At 47.3% G+C, this 16,011-nt stretch overlaps 1 protein-coding gene across 4 annotated transcripts in view; it reads right to left on the reverse strand.

Moving 5' to 3' along the window:
• The window catches only part of LOC125712453 (PDZ domain-containing protein 2-like), a 76,645-nt gene that overhangs the window by 8,127 nt on the left and 52,507 nt on the right, over nt 1-16,011 (reverse strand). For 3 of the 4 annotated variants that reach the window (XM_048982493.1, XM_048982485.1, XM_048982511.1), the window contains 14 exons: nt 15,901-16,000; nt 15,132-15,274; nt 14,326-14,442; nt 13,890-14,004; nt 13,421-13,494; nt 12,910-13,120; nt 11,715-11,832; nt 10,691-10,823; nt 9,124-9,202; nt 8,742-8,845; nt 6,853-6,994; nt 6,075-6,775; nt 5,531-5,675; nt 976-3,886 (listed from right to left, as the gene is read on the reverse strand). In XM_048982493.1, coding sequence (XP_048838450.1) covers nt 976-3,886; nt 5,531-5,675; nt 6,075-6,775; nt 6,853-6,994; nt 8,742-8,845; nt 9,124-9,202; nt 10,691-10,823; nt 11,715-11,832; nt 12,910-13,120; nt 13,421-13,494; nt 13,890-14,004; nt 14,326-14,442; nt 15,132-15,274; nt 15,901-16,000 — 5,093 coding nt within the window. The remainder of the gene's footprint in view (nt 1-975; nt 3,887-5,530; nt 5,676-6,074; nt 6,776-6,852; nt 6,995-8,741; nt 8,846-9,123; nt 9,203-10,690; nt 10,824-11,714; nt 11,833-12,909; nt 13,121-13,420; nt 13,495-13,889; nt 14,005-14,325; nt 14,443-15,131; nt 15,275-15,900; nt 16,001-16,011) is intronic. The other variant, XM_048982502.1, reaches the window with a different exon arrangement.

Here is a 16,011-nt window from a genome sequence, read left to right on the forward strand (position 1 = left end):
AACATTATGAGAAGGTGTGTGTCAGAAAATGAATGATACAATGAACATTTTCTTGTGCTTTATATATATATATATATATATGAATATATATAAGGGGGCGGCATGGTGGTGCAGTGGTTAGCACTGTTGCCTCACAACTTTGGCACCTGGGATTGAGTCTCCACCTGGGTCACGTGTGTGTGTGGAGTTTGCATGTTCTCCCCATGTCGTCGTGGGGTTTCTTCCAGGTGCTCCAGTTTCCCCCCCCCCCACCCCCCCCACAGTCCAAAGACATGCTGAGGCTAATTGGAGTCGCTAAATTGCCCATAGGTGTGCGTGTGTGAGTGCATGGTGTGTGAGTGTGCCCTGCGATGGGCTGGCCCCCCATCCTGGGTTGTTCCCTGCCTCATGCCCATTGCTTCCGGGATTGTTTCAGGTTCACCATGCTAGAATGTTTTGCTCTTAATAGTATAAAAAAGACCTGTGATTACAATTCTTTGGGTGTTTAAAAAAATTATCATTGTCCCAACTAGTCATAGCAATAAACAGCTTGTTACTATTTCATAAATCATGACAATTAATATTACAACTTGGTAGACCTTGAGTGGAAGTAATTTATATTATACTGGCTAAAGGCAATGATCCATGTGTACCTCTTTCCAGAGACATAAATCTGTCCAACATTTTAGTTTTCACCACTTCACATTTTTCTGTAAAATATTAAGCTTTTTTGCAACCTTCGAAGGTTAATAATTGGCAAAAATCCATGACTGACAGAACGGTAAGACCTTAAATATATCACTGAGACGTTTACATGATTAATTTTGCATTTCCATTCAGCGCAACTTGCATGGCTTTCAACAACTCAGGTGCTTCTAACCATTTTGTTCACTCTGCAACTTTTATTTTTTGCTATTTTTCCTGAACTACAAGTTAATTTTTTTTTAGATTCTTGCTCAAAGCAAAATCAACCAAAAAAAAAAACATTATACAAACCTGATTGACCAGCTGCCAGGAGCCTGCTGGTCACTGCAGTTTTCCTGAATGGAGACCTCTTTGACTGTCGATCCTGGTTCCGATTTCTCATTTGGGCCAGACCTTGGGAGATATGAGGTTTTGGAAGAGGTAGAGATAGAGCCATTGAGGCATTCTGACAGGCCGGTATCGCCCCTTGTGGGCTCAGTCTTGAAAGTGCCCACGACCTCCTCACTCGAAAAATCGTCAGTGCAAAGCTTGTCCAGGTCTGGCATGCTCAGTGCCCTCACTTCCCTGAGTCTGGAGCGGGACAAGCTGGAAGGGACCCGGGCTGTTCTCCGGCGAACTACGGGGGGCGTCTGTGCCACGGGAGCTGGCTCCAGCTGAGAAGCAGTGACCGGCTTCTTCTCTGTAAGCGCATCGGTGGGTGGGCTGGAGATCCTCGAGTTAACGCTCCTCCTGAAGGCCTGACTGTCGACGGAGTACGAACTTCCGCATCCGGCATAACCAGACAGCCTCCTGCTCAGAGGAGGTTTTGGAGTATAAGCAAGGGCATAGTACTGCGTGTCGATACTCCTGACAACGGGCTTGTCAAAGCTGGCCAGATTCTCGAAGGATTTAATTCTTTGCCGAACAGAGAAAGAATTGGAGTCTTGGGTTCTGCTACAATCTGTGGAGTAGCTTCGACGCGCCAGCTTGGGAAAGTACGGTTTAGTTTGGCTGACATTAAGATCGTCACCTTTCTCTGTTAAATTATGAGGTTTGAAGACTTCATCTACCAGACTTCTGTTCAGGTAGACATGGTTATTTTCTAATAAAACCTCTGTATCAAGCTCTGTCTTATCCGGAAGAGCACTGAACTGACGCATTCCACCCGAAGCAGTGGGAGATTCCGCCTGGCTGTTCTGAGAAGTCTGTGTATCTTTGCTTCCTGAGAGACTCCTCTTGCTCAGCGCTGAAGTACAGTTTGAGTCCGTTTTAATGACTGATTCCTGAATTCCCTTCTGCCTCAGAACAGGTGTGGACACTGAAGAACTGGGAGGGGAAGAGAGTCGCACTTCAATAAAGCTCCTTCGAGTGGTGACTGATCTCGGCTTGTTATCAGGTTTTGAAACGGTTTCAGAAGAGGGGTCATCCTGTATGGAGTCCAGGTTTCCCTTTGTGTTGTGAGCCGTGGATTTTTTCCCTTTGTCCCCAAATTGTCCCCCAGGGACATTGTCTGTCTGCAGTCTAGTAGTTTCTTGTGTTTGCCCAGGCTTGGGCACTGTCTTGTTCTGTTGATGGTCACAGATATTTGGTGACTGAGGGGCGGTTTTCTCCTGTGGACTGTTTATGAGGGAAACCGTCTTAGACTGGAGGTCAGGAGACTGGAGGGGAGGAACCGATGAAGTATTCAGCTCAGAACATTCACCTTTTTTCTCTTTAACAAGGAATGCTTCTTTCACATTGTTTCCGGTTTTATTACTGAGACTAATCAATTTTGATACCAAGTTGCTTACTATTTCTGGTTTGTCTCTCTTGACACCATTGGCGGAATGAGACGACATCACCGAGCTACTTCTCCCAAAATTACTTTGTACCTGTGATGCAGACGATTTTGAGTCAATTTTAATTTCCGCTTTCTCTGCCACCTTGTCTTCTGAAGTAGATTTAGTTGACACACTTTGGAGGAATGTGTCTTCGCTATTCAGATGACCATTCGACTCTGTAACTGCTAGAGCGGATGACAGTTCCAGCTGAGAAGCTTTATCTGAAGATAATGGTTCATTTGGCTGAACTGTCACTGATGTTGTGTAGAACGTCACCACCTTCTGACACAACATCTTACTGCTGTTTTCACAGCTTCTTATTCTTGGTGGTGCCATCACTTGACTGGATGACTGACATGTATTCTCTTTGCTTTTTAAAGTCTCTTGTCCTGATGAGAAAAAAATACCGATGGATGGAGAATTCTGAGAGTTGAGTGGTTTTTTGGGAGATACCGATGGGTTTACTCCATTAAGCACATGCTCGTTGGAGTAGGATATCACAGGAGGACATTGATGATGCAGAGGCTTAGACTGATTCCTGGTCAGTTCTTGGTCTGATTGACAGGAGGAAATGCAGTTAGAATCTTTTTTCTGCAACTGAAGTAGAGGCTCCCCTTGATAGACATCAGAAGAGTTCCCTATCCTCAAACTTTGGTCGCTTGAGCTCACATTCCCAGGTAGAGTGCATGAAGGTCCATCGTTGAGGTTGCCATCCGTTGTTTGGCTCAATTGGTCAGAAGGGTTGGAGTCAACATGGCAGATCTCCACCTTCTCCTCTTCCTCGTCGGCCGCCTCGTCGCCAGCACATGGCCGAGGATTGACATGTTTTGTGCCCTCTCCTTGATGAGAATTTTCAGTGGCAGAATCGCTTTCGGAATCGCTGTCCAGTTCACTGTACATGCTCTTTGAAGAATCACTATTTCTGTGCTTACTCTCAGAAGTTTCCTTATCATTGAGGGCGCTTAGATTTCTAGAGTAGTTACACAGAAATTCTTTATGGACAGGCAACAGTAGGCCCTTACTTCTTGGATCCAAAAGAGAGAAATCGAGAACATTAGGCCTGGTCAAAGGTTGAGTAGTACCACATTCACTGCTAATTAGTGTGTTACTATCCTCTGCTGAGGTAGTTGTTCCATTAATATGTGAAGTTACAGCAGCAACTGTGTCTGCACTTTCAAGGGTCTCCTCCAGCGACCTCAACTCCTTGTCGATGTCGGTGGCAGGAATTTCATCCCTGTAATGTGTTTCAACAGTTTGTGTAGAATTAATCTCCATGGAATTGCTTCCTACACCTGGGGTGTCCTCTCTCCTCAATTCACCCTCAGGATTCCCCAGCTGTGTTGTAGTGTTCTCCATTTTGGAAATGCTGCCTGTGCCTGATTGCTTAGACAGTTGATCTACAGCTGGAAACAAAACAGAATTATGTAGCTATTATTCAACCGTGCAAAGACAACAAAAACCTTGCTCCTCATTTTTGAAAGCCTGTTTGGTCCACTCAGTTTTGATGTATAATGGTGAAGTTTCTGCATTTGACTCACCATAATTCTGATGTTCTAGGTTCAATATTGTGCATTAAGGAAGGGGAAACATCAAATAACAAACAGAGCCCTTTAAGTGTTTGATTTTGAATGTAACAATGCCAAAAAATGCTAAGGAGCATTGATGTTTTGAGCATTGATGCACAGAAAGTAATGTTTTGTTGTTACCAAAGCATAGCATTGTTTGCAGTTTGAGGTGACCCCTTAGCAACTCAGTTGCTAATTACTGGTTAGAACCAGTGAAACATTGAACACAAAGGCTATTTGCAGGCATTATGTGTACTGAGAGATGGTTGTCAGTCTGTGATTGACAAGCATCACTATCAAATGACAGGCAGAGCCAGTCTTGTTAGCAGATCTGCAGCCAGACATGGATTTATATACCTAAATTTCATCACTAAGCGAAACAAAGAAACAAACAAACGCACATGGGTATGCAATCAGCTGCATACGTTATGCACAGCAGTTCACATACACACACAAACAAGCATGTTTTCCAGACTTGGTAGTTGCTGCGATTGCTGTGAGCACTTCTTCTTCGATGCCAAGGAGGTGATGGAATCCCAGCGCACCCCAGGGGAGAAGTCAACTTGTTCTTAATTGGTCAAAGATACTGCAGGGACAAGCCGACTATGGGCAGAAATATCTACCAACAAAAACACACTGAGCTCTCCAGCAAGAACTGGAAACTCAAACCTGCAATAAAATCCACTGTATATGAATTTATAGGTCTCAGATATCTACTATACGTATTACAATGGATGACATCAGCTAGAGTCAAATACTCAGCAATCAAGAAGTGACTCACAGCGATCCAGGTGGGTGGTATCTCTACATGATGTCATAGCACATCTGCTAATGATAGCGGGAGGGGGGGAACGCTATCATTCAGGTGCTAAAGTGCCAAGGTTACAGGAATGAACATGTCGATAGTCACCATTTATACAATGCCAGCTGTGAGCAGTTCCCTTGCGGGGAAAGATATTGACAGGAAGGAAAGACCTGACGTAGTCCCACGCCTTTGGACGGCATGAGGGAAGAAAGACTGCTCTTTTAATTTCAGTTTAAACTAATCAAGATTCAACAACATTCTGCTACTGCTCTCTAATTCCTCATTATTTTGCTACAACGAGATCAATAAATCAGTAGAAGGAGTAAGATTGTGGGGAACATTTTACAAAAGTGATTAAAAGAAGACACAATTATCGTACAAAAATCTACACATCTCATGTCCACATAGCTGATTTTTAGCTAGAGGATTTATATAGGCTGCAGAACAGTAACCAATACAAAGAGCTGTTGGATTAGACCAGTGGTTCTCAAACTCGGTCCTCGGGCCCCACTGCCCTGCTTGTCTTCCAGCTCTCCCTGCCCCACACACAAGACCCAGGTTGACTGAACACACCTGATCCAGGCAATCAGCAGTGTGTAGGGCAGGAATAGCTGGAAAACTAGCAGGGCAATGGGGCCTGAGGAGCGAGTTTGAGGACCACTGGATTAGACGCTCACCTGAAATTGGCCTCTTAAGCTCTAAGGTTAGAGTCAGGGGAAGACGTTGCATAAGGCCGTGGAGGTCCTGGTAAGAGGAGGCGGAGACCTCGGTGTCTCCTATGGCCACGACTTCATCTCCAACAGCGATTTTACTCGCAGATTCCTGGGGAAAAGGCGTCATGGGAGATATTTCACTGCTCTGACAAAAGCACAGGCAACAGTGATCCTCTACTCTAGCGTTTGAATCACACAGAAAGCTTTTTGATAAGCAATATGCTTGGCTAATTCTTATTGTCATCATGCAGATCCTTCACCCTGTTAAAGGCGCAAATCTCCTTCAATCAAAAATGCTGCCCTTAACTGATTTCTCTGCCTATTTTGATACAGAAAGACAAGAAACTCAGATGCTGAATTTGAACAGCTGTTAAAAGCAGTTCCCCTAAATGCTACCAAAGTGACAAAATTCTGTAATGACCACACAAGGACAAATCTTTCCTTGGTCCAAACAAATGATCTACTTGAGTAACTATCTTGTATTTTGTGAAGCAGTTAAGCGACTCACCCTCTCTGCGGCGCCCCCTGGCTGTACACCCTTGATGAGCACTTTCAATGGGGAGGACGTGACCTCCAAGTCGAGTCCAAAGGAGTCGGTTTCCATTCGCTGGAGGACCATCCTTTCAACGGTGCAGATTCCAGTCAGCTCTCTCACCTCTGCCTTGGTGCAGTATGGGCCTGAGGAGGGGGAGAAGTCCTCGCCCTCAGATTGGTTGGTGGGCGGTGGGCGGGGACACATGTCCCTCAAGGTGTCCTTGGTGCCCCTGTCCTCCATTTCAGGGGTGTGTCCAGATTCAATCTGGGGATCACTTGGTCCTGGCAGATTGTGGCTCTTTTCTGCTTCTTCAGGATCAGAGGCAAATGTGGGCTTAAAGGGTGACTCTATACCCGTGACGAGGGATTCGAACTCAGGACTGGTCCCCTGTTTCACCGAGTTGTCCACATCCTCGGCGCCCTCTGCTGGGGAGGGGGCCACCGCACTGCCGTCGCCCTCAACGATGACCTTGTCCTCAGACTGTGGACATTGGGCTTTCCTGTAAAGGTCGCTATCTGTTTGCGGAGGCTGGTCACCACTCTCATTGTTGCCGTCGTCCTCGAAACAGCCGATTTGGAGTTGCCGCCGGAGTGGGTTGCGGACCGGACCGGGGCTATGGGCCGAACCGGTGCTGCTGCCCACGCTGGTCTGCTGGCTCGCCTCCCCAAGAAGCGCTGAAAGGTGCCAATAGAACCGTGTCATTAAATGGTAAGACAGGCCTGCAGGAGGTTTACGGTAAAGATGCAGTTACCCAAAGCGAAGAAACACCCCATACCAGTGGGCTGATCAACGGTGCTACAGGTGCTGGGGTTCGAAACTGCTGGGGGGAACTGGCTGGGGGCGTCATGGGGAAAGTACTGAGGAAAAAGGTCGGACTCTGAGCTCAGGGACCCCTATAGAGAATGAAAAGGCAGAGAGGTTCAGGACGAGGACCAGGATTCCTGTGTAGGCACACAATGCAATAGTACGTAGCTGAACAGCAATGACAGCTGAAAATTGAATGCATAGGTAACATTTGATTTGGATGATGAGGACAGACCCAAAAATGAAAGGTCATAGTTAATCTAAGTTCCCGGAAATCCTGCCCAGGCTGTACTCCAGCCCCACGCCTTGTGATGGACTGGCATCCTGCCCAGGGTGTACCCCAGCCCCGTGCCCTGTGATGAATTGGCATCCTGCCCAGGGGGTACCCCAGCCCTGTGCCCTGTGATGAACTGGCATCCCATCCAGGCTGTACTCCAGCCCCGCTCCCTGTGATGAATTGGCATCCTGCTCAGGGGGTACCCCAGCCCCATGCCCTGTGATGAACTGGCATCCTGCCCAGGGGGTACCCCAGCCCCGTGATGGACTGGCATCCTGCCCAGGGTGTACCCCAGCCCCGTGCCCTGTGATGAATTGGCATCCTGCCCAGGGGGTACCCCAGCCCCGTGCCCTGTGATGGACTGGCATCCTGCCCAGTGGGTACCTCAGCCCCGTGCCCTGTGATGGACTGGCATCCTGCCCAGGGGGTACCCCAGCCCCGTGCCCTGTGATGGACTGGCATCCTGCCCAGTGGGTACCCCAGCCCCGTGCCCTGTGATGGACTGGCATCCTGCCCAGGGGGTACCCCAGCCCCGTGCCCTGTGATGGACTGGCATCCTGCCCAGGGGGTACCCCAGCCCCGTGCCCTGTGATGGACTGGCATCCTGCCCAGGGGGTACCCCAGCCCCATGCCCTGTGATGAACTGGCATCCTGCCCAGGGGGTACCCTAGCCCCGTGATGGACTGGCATCCTGCCCAGGGTGTACCCCAGCCCCGTGCCCTGTGATGAATTGGCATCCTGCCCAGGGGGTACCCCAGCCCCGTGCCCTGTGATGGACTGGCATCCTGCCCAGTGGGTACCCCAGCCCCGTGCCCTGTGATGGACTGGCATCCTGCCCAGGGGGTACCCCAGCCCCGTGCCCTGTGATGGACTGGCATCCTGTCCAGGGTGTACCCCAGCCCCGTGCCCTGTGATGGACTGGCATCCTGCCCAGGGTGTACCCCAGCCCCGTGCCCTGTGATGAATTGGCATCCTGCCCAGGGGGTACCCCAGCCCCGTGCCCTGTGATGGACTGGCATCCTGCCCAGTGGGTACCCCAGCCCCGTGCCCTGTGATGGACTGGCATCCTGCCCAGGGTGTACCCCAGCCCCGTGCCCTGTGATGGACTGGCATCCTGCCCAGTGGGTACCCCAGCCCCGTGCCCTGTGATGGACTGGCATCCTGCCCAGGGTGTACCCCAGCCCCGTGCCCTGTGATGAATTGGCATCCTGCCCAGGGGGTACCCCAGCCCCGTGCCCTGTGATGGACTGGCATCCTGCCCAGTGGGTACCCCAGCTTTGTGCCCGATGCTGGCTAGGGTAGGTTCCCGCCCCCCCACCCACCATGACCCTGACCAGAACAAGTGGTTAGAAGATGAATGGATGTACTGACTGTCAAGCTGTTTATGCCGAGATCTACGAACACAAATCCCAGGGGTTTCCTGGCATCTGAGTATTTTATTTCAGTTTGGATGATGAGTTTAACTTCGTTCGGAAGAGCTGGCGAATTCCTGCATAAACACCAGGCAGCCAGGAGTGTGGATCCACTTCAGGAACCCAAAGTCAAACCGTTACATTTACCCTGCTTGCTGGCTCAAGGAACCTCTTCATGGTCCAGCTCAGAGGGGGGGACCCATCACTCTTTTTGGCAGCCACAGTGGGGGAAGAACCTTTGCAGGACAGGCCTGATTGAGTGGGATAAAGGGACAGAGGTAACGTCTAAAAGGGACAACACTCACAGCACAAGGCCGCGCCCACATAATGGCGGTCAGGGTGAGAGAGGGGCATCAAAAACAGATAAGGACCCAGTATTTAACCAACGCACATAATTATCCTCTTAAAAGTTCATAAAATGTGCCTTGTCCAAGATTTATAACATACATGTTTTAAGGTGAAGTAAATCTGCATTAGGACTCTATAAACAACAGCAGTCATAGCGACAGACATCCAGCTGGCCACATACCTAGCGAGTGGCCATCTTTGCTCAAGCTTTCTCTGCGCATGGTGCGGGCGATCACATCATCCATCTCCTGCTCCGACACCTAGTGGAGAAAGGGACGAGGTAATGCACTCAGATTCCAGCTGGCTTGCTTTTCAGGTTCCCGATTTATAATTTTAAAATGTAGATGATAATTTTATCCAAGTATTCTGGTCACGTTGGATCAGATCGCACCATATCTAGAACTGGGAAAACCTAGGAACATACAGACAGAGGTGGAAAGTTCAGGTTCAGAATGTTCAGATCCACACCAAGATTTTGTTTCAACCAACCAGTGGAGTTACAAAGAGTCATGAACCTGTTTGGTTGAAACAAAGTCTTGGTCTGGATTTGAACTTTCTGAAACTGAACTTTCCATATCTGCATACAGAAATTCAGCCTTCGGTATCGTTTTCTCTTAACGTTTAAATTTTAACCAGTGTAGCAACATAGCCCAGAACTAAACAGTCATAAACCCATTACAGATCGTTAACAGTAATATTGAGTCTTAATGAGTCTGGTCGTTTTCAGCAATAAAACAATCTATCTGACTTCTTGACCGACTGGCCCGATAGAGTAAGAAGGTTCAGACTGGACCGATGAGGGCTCAGCTCTGGAAAACGACCGTCCTTCCAATAACGTAAACTTAGAAAGGACACAGGTGTCCTGTCATGCAGGGCTTTACAGACTAGGCAAGCATCTCCACTCTGTTGTGATTTAGATGAGAATCACGCCCCAATGGTTAAGCCAGCAGCTGTGTGGTTTCACCAGAATCCACCGATACGTTACATTTTACATCTAATAAGCAAGGAAAGTAAAGCCACAGACAATTTGCATAGACATAAAATCGTTCATGTAAATAAGGTAGAAGGAATGTTGTTGACAGACATGTGGGTATAAGTAATTCATGCTATGGAATAATCTGTACAACAGCAGTTTTTTGAAACTGAATTGTATTTCATTTGGAATGTAGTAAAAGGAAGTCTGCATTGTGTTTTTACTGTGGGTGCCTCAGGTTTGCCAGGCTCAGAAATCACTACACACTCCCCATTAAATAATAATAAGTATTAATACTTTATTGATCCTGTTCGAGGACCTACAGAGGCTGGGTTTGAACCAGTGACCTGCTGATCACAGGCACACAGGCTTAGCCCACTGCCCCCATTTTCAATCCATCAATCTTATCATCCTAAATTTCCTGTTTCTACAAAAAAGAGGCTACTGACTGATCACAGAAAAACCAGCCATTAGTTGAAATTCAAATTTGAAATTGTTACCTTGCATTCCAACATTAACTGCAATAATATTTTTTAGATAAAATAGGCTTATTCAGTAATCAGCACTAACAGGCATGAGAACTTCAGCTTGTCTGCGTTGGACTTTACAGAGACGATCGCGTCACCTGACAGCGCAGTCTGAGGTATAGGATACAGAGACCGAGATCTGAAGTTGGTACAGCAGGTGGCACAGCAATTAAGGAAATGTGTTTGTTACCCAGCAGCCGCAGGTTTGAAGACTGGTGCGAAAATTGCTAGCTGCCAGAGAAATTCACCTTTGGGTTGGGGTGTCGGCTGATGATGAGGCTGACCGGACCAGGACCACACTCGCTCAGGATGGCATAGGCTTCACTCAGAACCGCGTGCCGTAGGCTCACCGAGTCCACCTCCAAAATCTGGTCCCCTCGGCTGCGAGGGACGATGAAGAGAAACCATAACGAATCGGCCGTAACGCTGATGACATTCAACATTAACAAAGGATTCAGCAGAAGAAACTGCTTTTAGAACAACTTACAACCGCAGGCTCACACGCTCGGGAGAGCTGAAAAAAACATCCAGTAATATCCAGAGACGCGTTTCCTTTGTCTGCCACATCCTGACACCATGAATTCATGTCACAGCTTCTACTATTAGCGTAGGTGTGGTGTCACTACGTTTCCCGTTTTAATGAGCTCGGGGTGAGATCATGCAGACGTGTGACATGCAATGCACTGCAAGGACACATGCCTAGTTAGGGAGGTCTTCAGGGACAAAGCTTCGTGGGGGCTGTCCTACCCGTCCGCAAATTAGAGAGCCAGCAAAGTATAATGGTATATGCACTATGAGAAGATCTGGTGCTATTTTCCTGTCACCCAAGACGCCCAAGTCTAAGTCTGACTCAAACTTCAGCTCTGGGACTCGCCGCAGTTTCATCGATCTTAGTTTCCTTCGAAATACCTGGTCCGTTAATTCAGATTCTTATTCTTTCTTATGGTCGTTAATTCAACGAACATATATTCATGGAAGAATCATTGTTTTAATAAAGATGGATGATGTCACTTTACAATAAGATTACTCATGTAAAGAGTTTATTAATGGTTTATAATCTGGTCATTAATTAATTAAGGTTGTAACACTTTGTAAATTATTAATAGACAATTTTAAACAAGTTATAGCACATTTCTCTTTTTATGAATGAGTTGCTGCTGTTTACAAGTGGCAAAAGGGAGCCTTATTGTCAAGTGGTACCAGCTGGATAATTTTACAAATGGTGACGGACGAAAGCCATTGGAAAGCGAAGGTGTGGGAGCGGCTGCTTGCCTGATCCTGCCGTCCATCTTGGCGACGGAGCCCGGGTACAGGCTGTGGATGTAGATGCCCGGCACGCCGATCTCTGGCGTCAGGCAGCAGGCCCCGATCCCCAGCCCCACGCCTTGCTCTGAAATGGCCAGAACCCCCCCCAGACGTCACAGCCGTGTTACACACGTGTTACATAAGTCCTGTCCCTGGATCAGTGAGCGGGGGGACGGGCAGCGGTGGGTTAACGGTTAGGGAAGTGCACTCGTAATTGAAAGATTGCAGGTTCGAGTCCCTAACCGGCAAGGTACCACTGAGGTACCCTGAGCAAGGTACCGCCCCCAAGCACTGCTCCCCGGGCGCCGAATTAGCCGCCCCCTGCTATGTCACGATGTCACGTATGGGTTAAATGCGGAGGACACGTTCCGTTGTTGTGTACTATGTGCTATGGTGTGTCAACAATGACAATTAATCACTACATTCCAATTTGTATCCCTTAACCAATCACAATCTTCCTTGTATGGCATCACCACATTAATTAAAACCAGTGTTTTCTGTTAAAGGTGGACAGATTTCTAAAGTGGCTGTTTTGTTGCGTATGCCTTTCGTTAAGGGTTACGTCACGGATACATGACATAGGAATCTGCTGACCTGCAAAGGCTGTGCAAAGCAATGTAAGGGTGTGATTGTATTTCATAATGATAATACTACTCCTACCATTACTATGACTACGACTAATAACAATAAGGTGGCTGGATGCCTGGAAGCCTTGAGTTTGAAAATGAGAAAAAAAAGGACCAATGCGGTGATGTCATACAATGAAGACACTGATTGGTTGAAGAAGTGAAACGTAAAACCCTCCTTCGCTGACCCAGGTACACGTCACACTCGGCAAAATCAGATCGTGTTACATCGACCGGGTGTCAAAATGCCTCTTCCCACGCTCAGAGGCCACCAGAAGCTAGAAGTGAGGAACTTATAGCAAAGATACTTTAAAAATGGTCTTAAAAGTTATAAGCTTTTCTTAAAGCATGATGGAAAAACGTGGCCCTTTCTATTACAATGCCAATAAAAGTATAATTAATGCACAAACATGTTTTTGGTAATAGCGTGACAGAGAGAGCGCCCCCCAGTGGCAGTGCAGTGGGCTTCTCTTAACCACCTGTCCATACTTCCACCTGCTTCTCATTCTGTACAGCGTACCTGAACAGCCACATACCTTTGTTTAGCGCGACCTCCATTACGATTCGGTCCTTGGGACCAGGTCCTTTGCGGGGGGTGGCGTCAGTGTCCTCGGCCCCCAGTATTGGGGGCGCTTTCGGCCCGGAGGAGTGGGAGCGGCAGAGGGGGGTGGGGGCAGTGCTGGGGGTGAGGCCCGGGCTACTGAGGCGTGTCCGCACAGTCAGGGTCACCACGCCCTTCTTCAGCTGCTGTGAGGGGAAAATACCGGAATTAGAACAAAAGCATAAGGAACGAAATACCAGGCAACCCAAATGAAACGCAAGTCTTGGGTTTAATTAAGAGAAACCAGTGAGAACACCAGTGAACACCTGAGGAATGTCCAGTATTTATTTTAACACATTTCAACCTGCGGATGCAGGAGACCTACTTGGGTAAACTCAATGAGAAGGACCGTGTTGGAGGACGTTTCTTTATGAATAAATTACAATGCCTTTTTATATTGGGACCGATAATTGGATTTTAAATCTTCTGTCCACCCCACCAGATACCTTGAAGGTCTGGATGGCCTGCTGGTGAGTGAGGCCCTGCAGCGATTCCCCGTTGACCTCCAGGATCTCGTCTCCTGGGACAGGAGGAATAGAGCAGATAGCAAAGCATGATGAGGCCCACAGAGTAGCATGCTGAAGTGATCCAGAACATTTTCTCCTCCCGTGGTCTCCTTATGAGAGGACTACAGACCATATCTAACCTGTATGTACCAATATCTCCCCACAACAAATCTCATCATGCATCTACTCCCCTCCAAACCTTCATACACAGCCGGGGGTAGATTGATATCTGAGCTCCAGATTTACTGGGCCATCAAAACTGTTTCTTATTCTCCTCATCATCTACCTGACGAGTCTCTCTTTTAATAAAACATTTTCATCCCTCAGGACAAGATTTAAATCGAGGCCGATTTGAGGCTGGCTAACCATCGAGTTCTTCATGCCAACCTAAATGAGAAACACAACATACCCTCCTTCAGCCTTCCGTCGGCGGCGGCTGCACCATTGGAGAAAATGGTTTTGACGAAAATCCCCATTCGTCCTCGGACAGAGTCCTGCCCGCCCACAATGCTGAATCCCAGGCCCTTTGGGGATAGACAAAAAAGTATATTACATTTAATCTGATTAATGTTACTCAGAAGTCACTGTTACTGATGCATTAGCATTTCATCTGTGCAGAGGCACAAGAAAACTAGCATATCTCATTACATTTTAAGGAACATGGAAAGGTATATCAAACATTAGCTTGCAGATTAAACAGTATGCAGCACACAGCTCCCAATATAATCTTTAAACAATGCTGGACTTTTGAGTCAATTTCCGCTGCCATGTCAAAAACAAAATATAGTTTGCTTATGGCCTCGGGCAGATTATGACAGCGTTTGCTCTTTGCGGCAGGAACTGACCTTTCCCTGCCCTTTCATCAGGACGATATTAGAGATAATGGACGGATGGGCCAGTCGCCATGGCGATTCCACTTGAATGGTGCTGAGGGACCGGGCTGACTTCTTGATTTTGTATTCCTAAGACGGCCGTGGAAACAAGAGGCACGAGCCAGTCACATGGGCGCCCGGATGCTGCCGGTTCACACGTCTCACCTGATCCTCTCTCGGCGGTATCCCTGAAACGGCTCCGCCTGAGCTGCCTGTCGGCTCACGTGCACAGACGAGTATGAAGACCAGCGTTGTTAAAAAGTAACTTTTCAAGAAAGCAAACGTGTGATTTCTACATCCTTGTTATCGCTAAAAAAACATCTGCAGACAACTGCAGCTATCAGAGTTTGCAAAGCTCAAGGGAAGGAAACGTAGCACCTCAGAAAGAGCTTCACTCTCCAGTTTATTATTAATATTATTATTTTATTATTATTTTACTTTACACATACAATTCTGTCAGTGACAATTTGTGATTTTCCAACCAGCTATTTATAGACATCTTTTAGACATCATAACTTAGCTGTTTACTGATAAACCTACTGATAAGCATCTAATTCCCGATTACCACAGAGATTACAGTAGGCATATACATCACACAGACAGGAAGTGGGAAAGAGTCCAGTAGGTGCAATGCCGGTTTTGATAGGCTTCTGATTTGGCAGCTTTGAAACGTGATTGGTGGCTTTTCGTGGATCGGGCATCAGAATGTTTATGATTATATACGATTACTTCTCGTTCACTGTATTGACCAGCTGAAGCCTTACAGCGGGCAGACTGACCTGGCGGAGGCCCACAGCATCTGGCTGTTGGGGCAGCGAGTGCTTGCGTACTCCGCGGGCTTCTGGCATCTCGAAGACCGCGTCCCCGTTCTCCACCACCAGCTCGTCGTTCTCGCCGACCGACTCTAAGCGGCAGCTCCCACCTGGAACAGATTATCTGCTCAGCTTCAGTGAATTCTCACATGGCATGAATACGTTGCCCAGAACTGTAAGCTTTGTAAACAGAGTAAACAGAATACAAAATAAACACAACACAGATAACCAGCAATGCCGACTAATCACAAACGCCTATACCAACATAAAAAAAAATTAATTAATTTAGCTGACATTTTACGTTTAATAAACTGCTTTGTTTAGCCGACACTGTTACCCATAGCAACAAAAAGAGCGCAACAATTTACCCATAAACTGGGTATTAAAAACAGTTAAAAAAATTACAGAGGTAAAAACTACTGCCCACAGTTCCTGTCTCTTAAACACTAAGCCACCTGTGTCTTGGACATTTAGCTCATATTTTTTGCTTCCATGCCCAGAATGCTAGTTTTGGCCTATTTTAGACAAATTAACTTTATACTCTAGAGAACTTGGATTCAGCCACAGACTCAAGTGGTTTGGCAGGAAGTAGAATAATACTACAAAAAGTGCAGCACATCAGTAAATGGCGCAATGTTCGCTTTGGTGGATCTCATATTTTAGCTGAATACTTTACTGACAAAAAGCATTAGAAAAGGACCAATTAATAGATAAAATAATAACTCCACTCTCAGACCTTGGGATCGTCTTCTGAATTTCATGGGCGATGGGCTGTGACAGCCCCCTTTCTGCTCCTCCGTCCGTCCAAGCTCCAGGACTCTATCCGCCTCCGGGAACTGCAAAAGAA

This window comes from Brienomyrus brachyistius, chromosome 2 (assembly GCF_023856365.1).
Source record: "Brienomyrus brachyistius isolate T26 chromosome 2, BBRACH_0.4, whole genome shotgun sequence".
Classification (NCBI taxonomy): Eukaryota; Metazoa; Chordata; class Actinopteri; order Osteoglossiformes; family Mormyridae; genus Brienomyrus; species Brienomyrus brachyistius.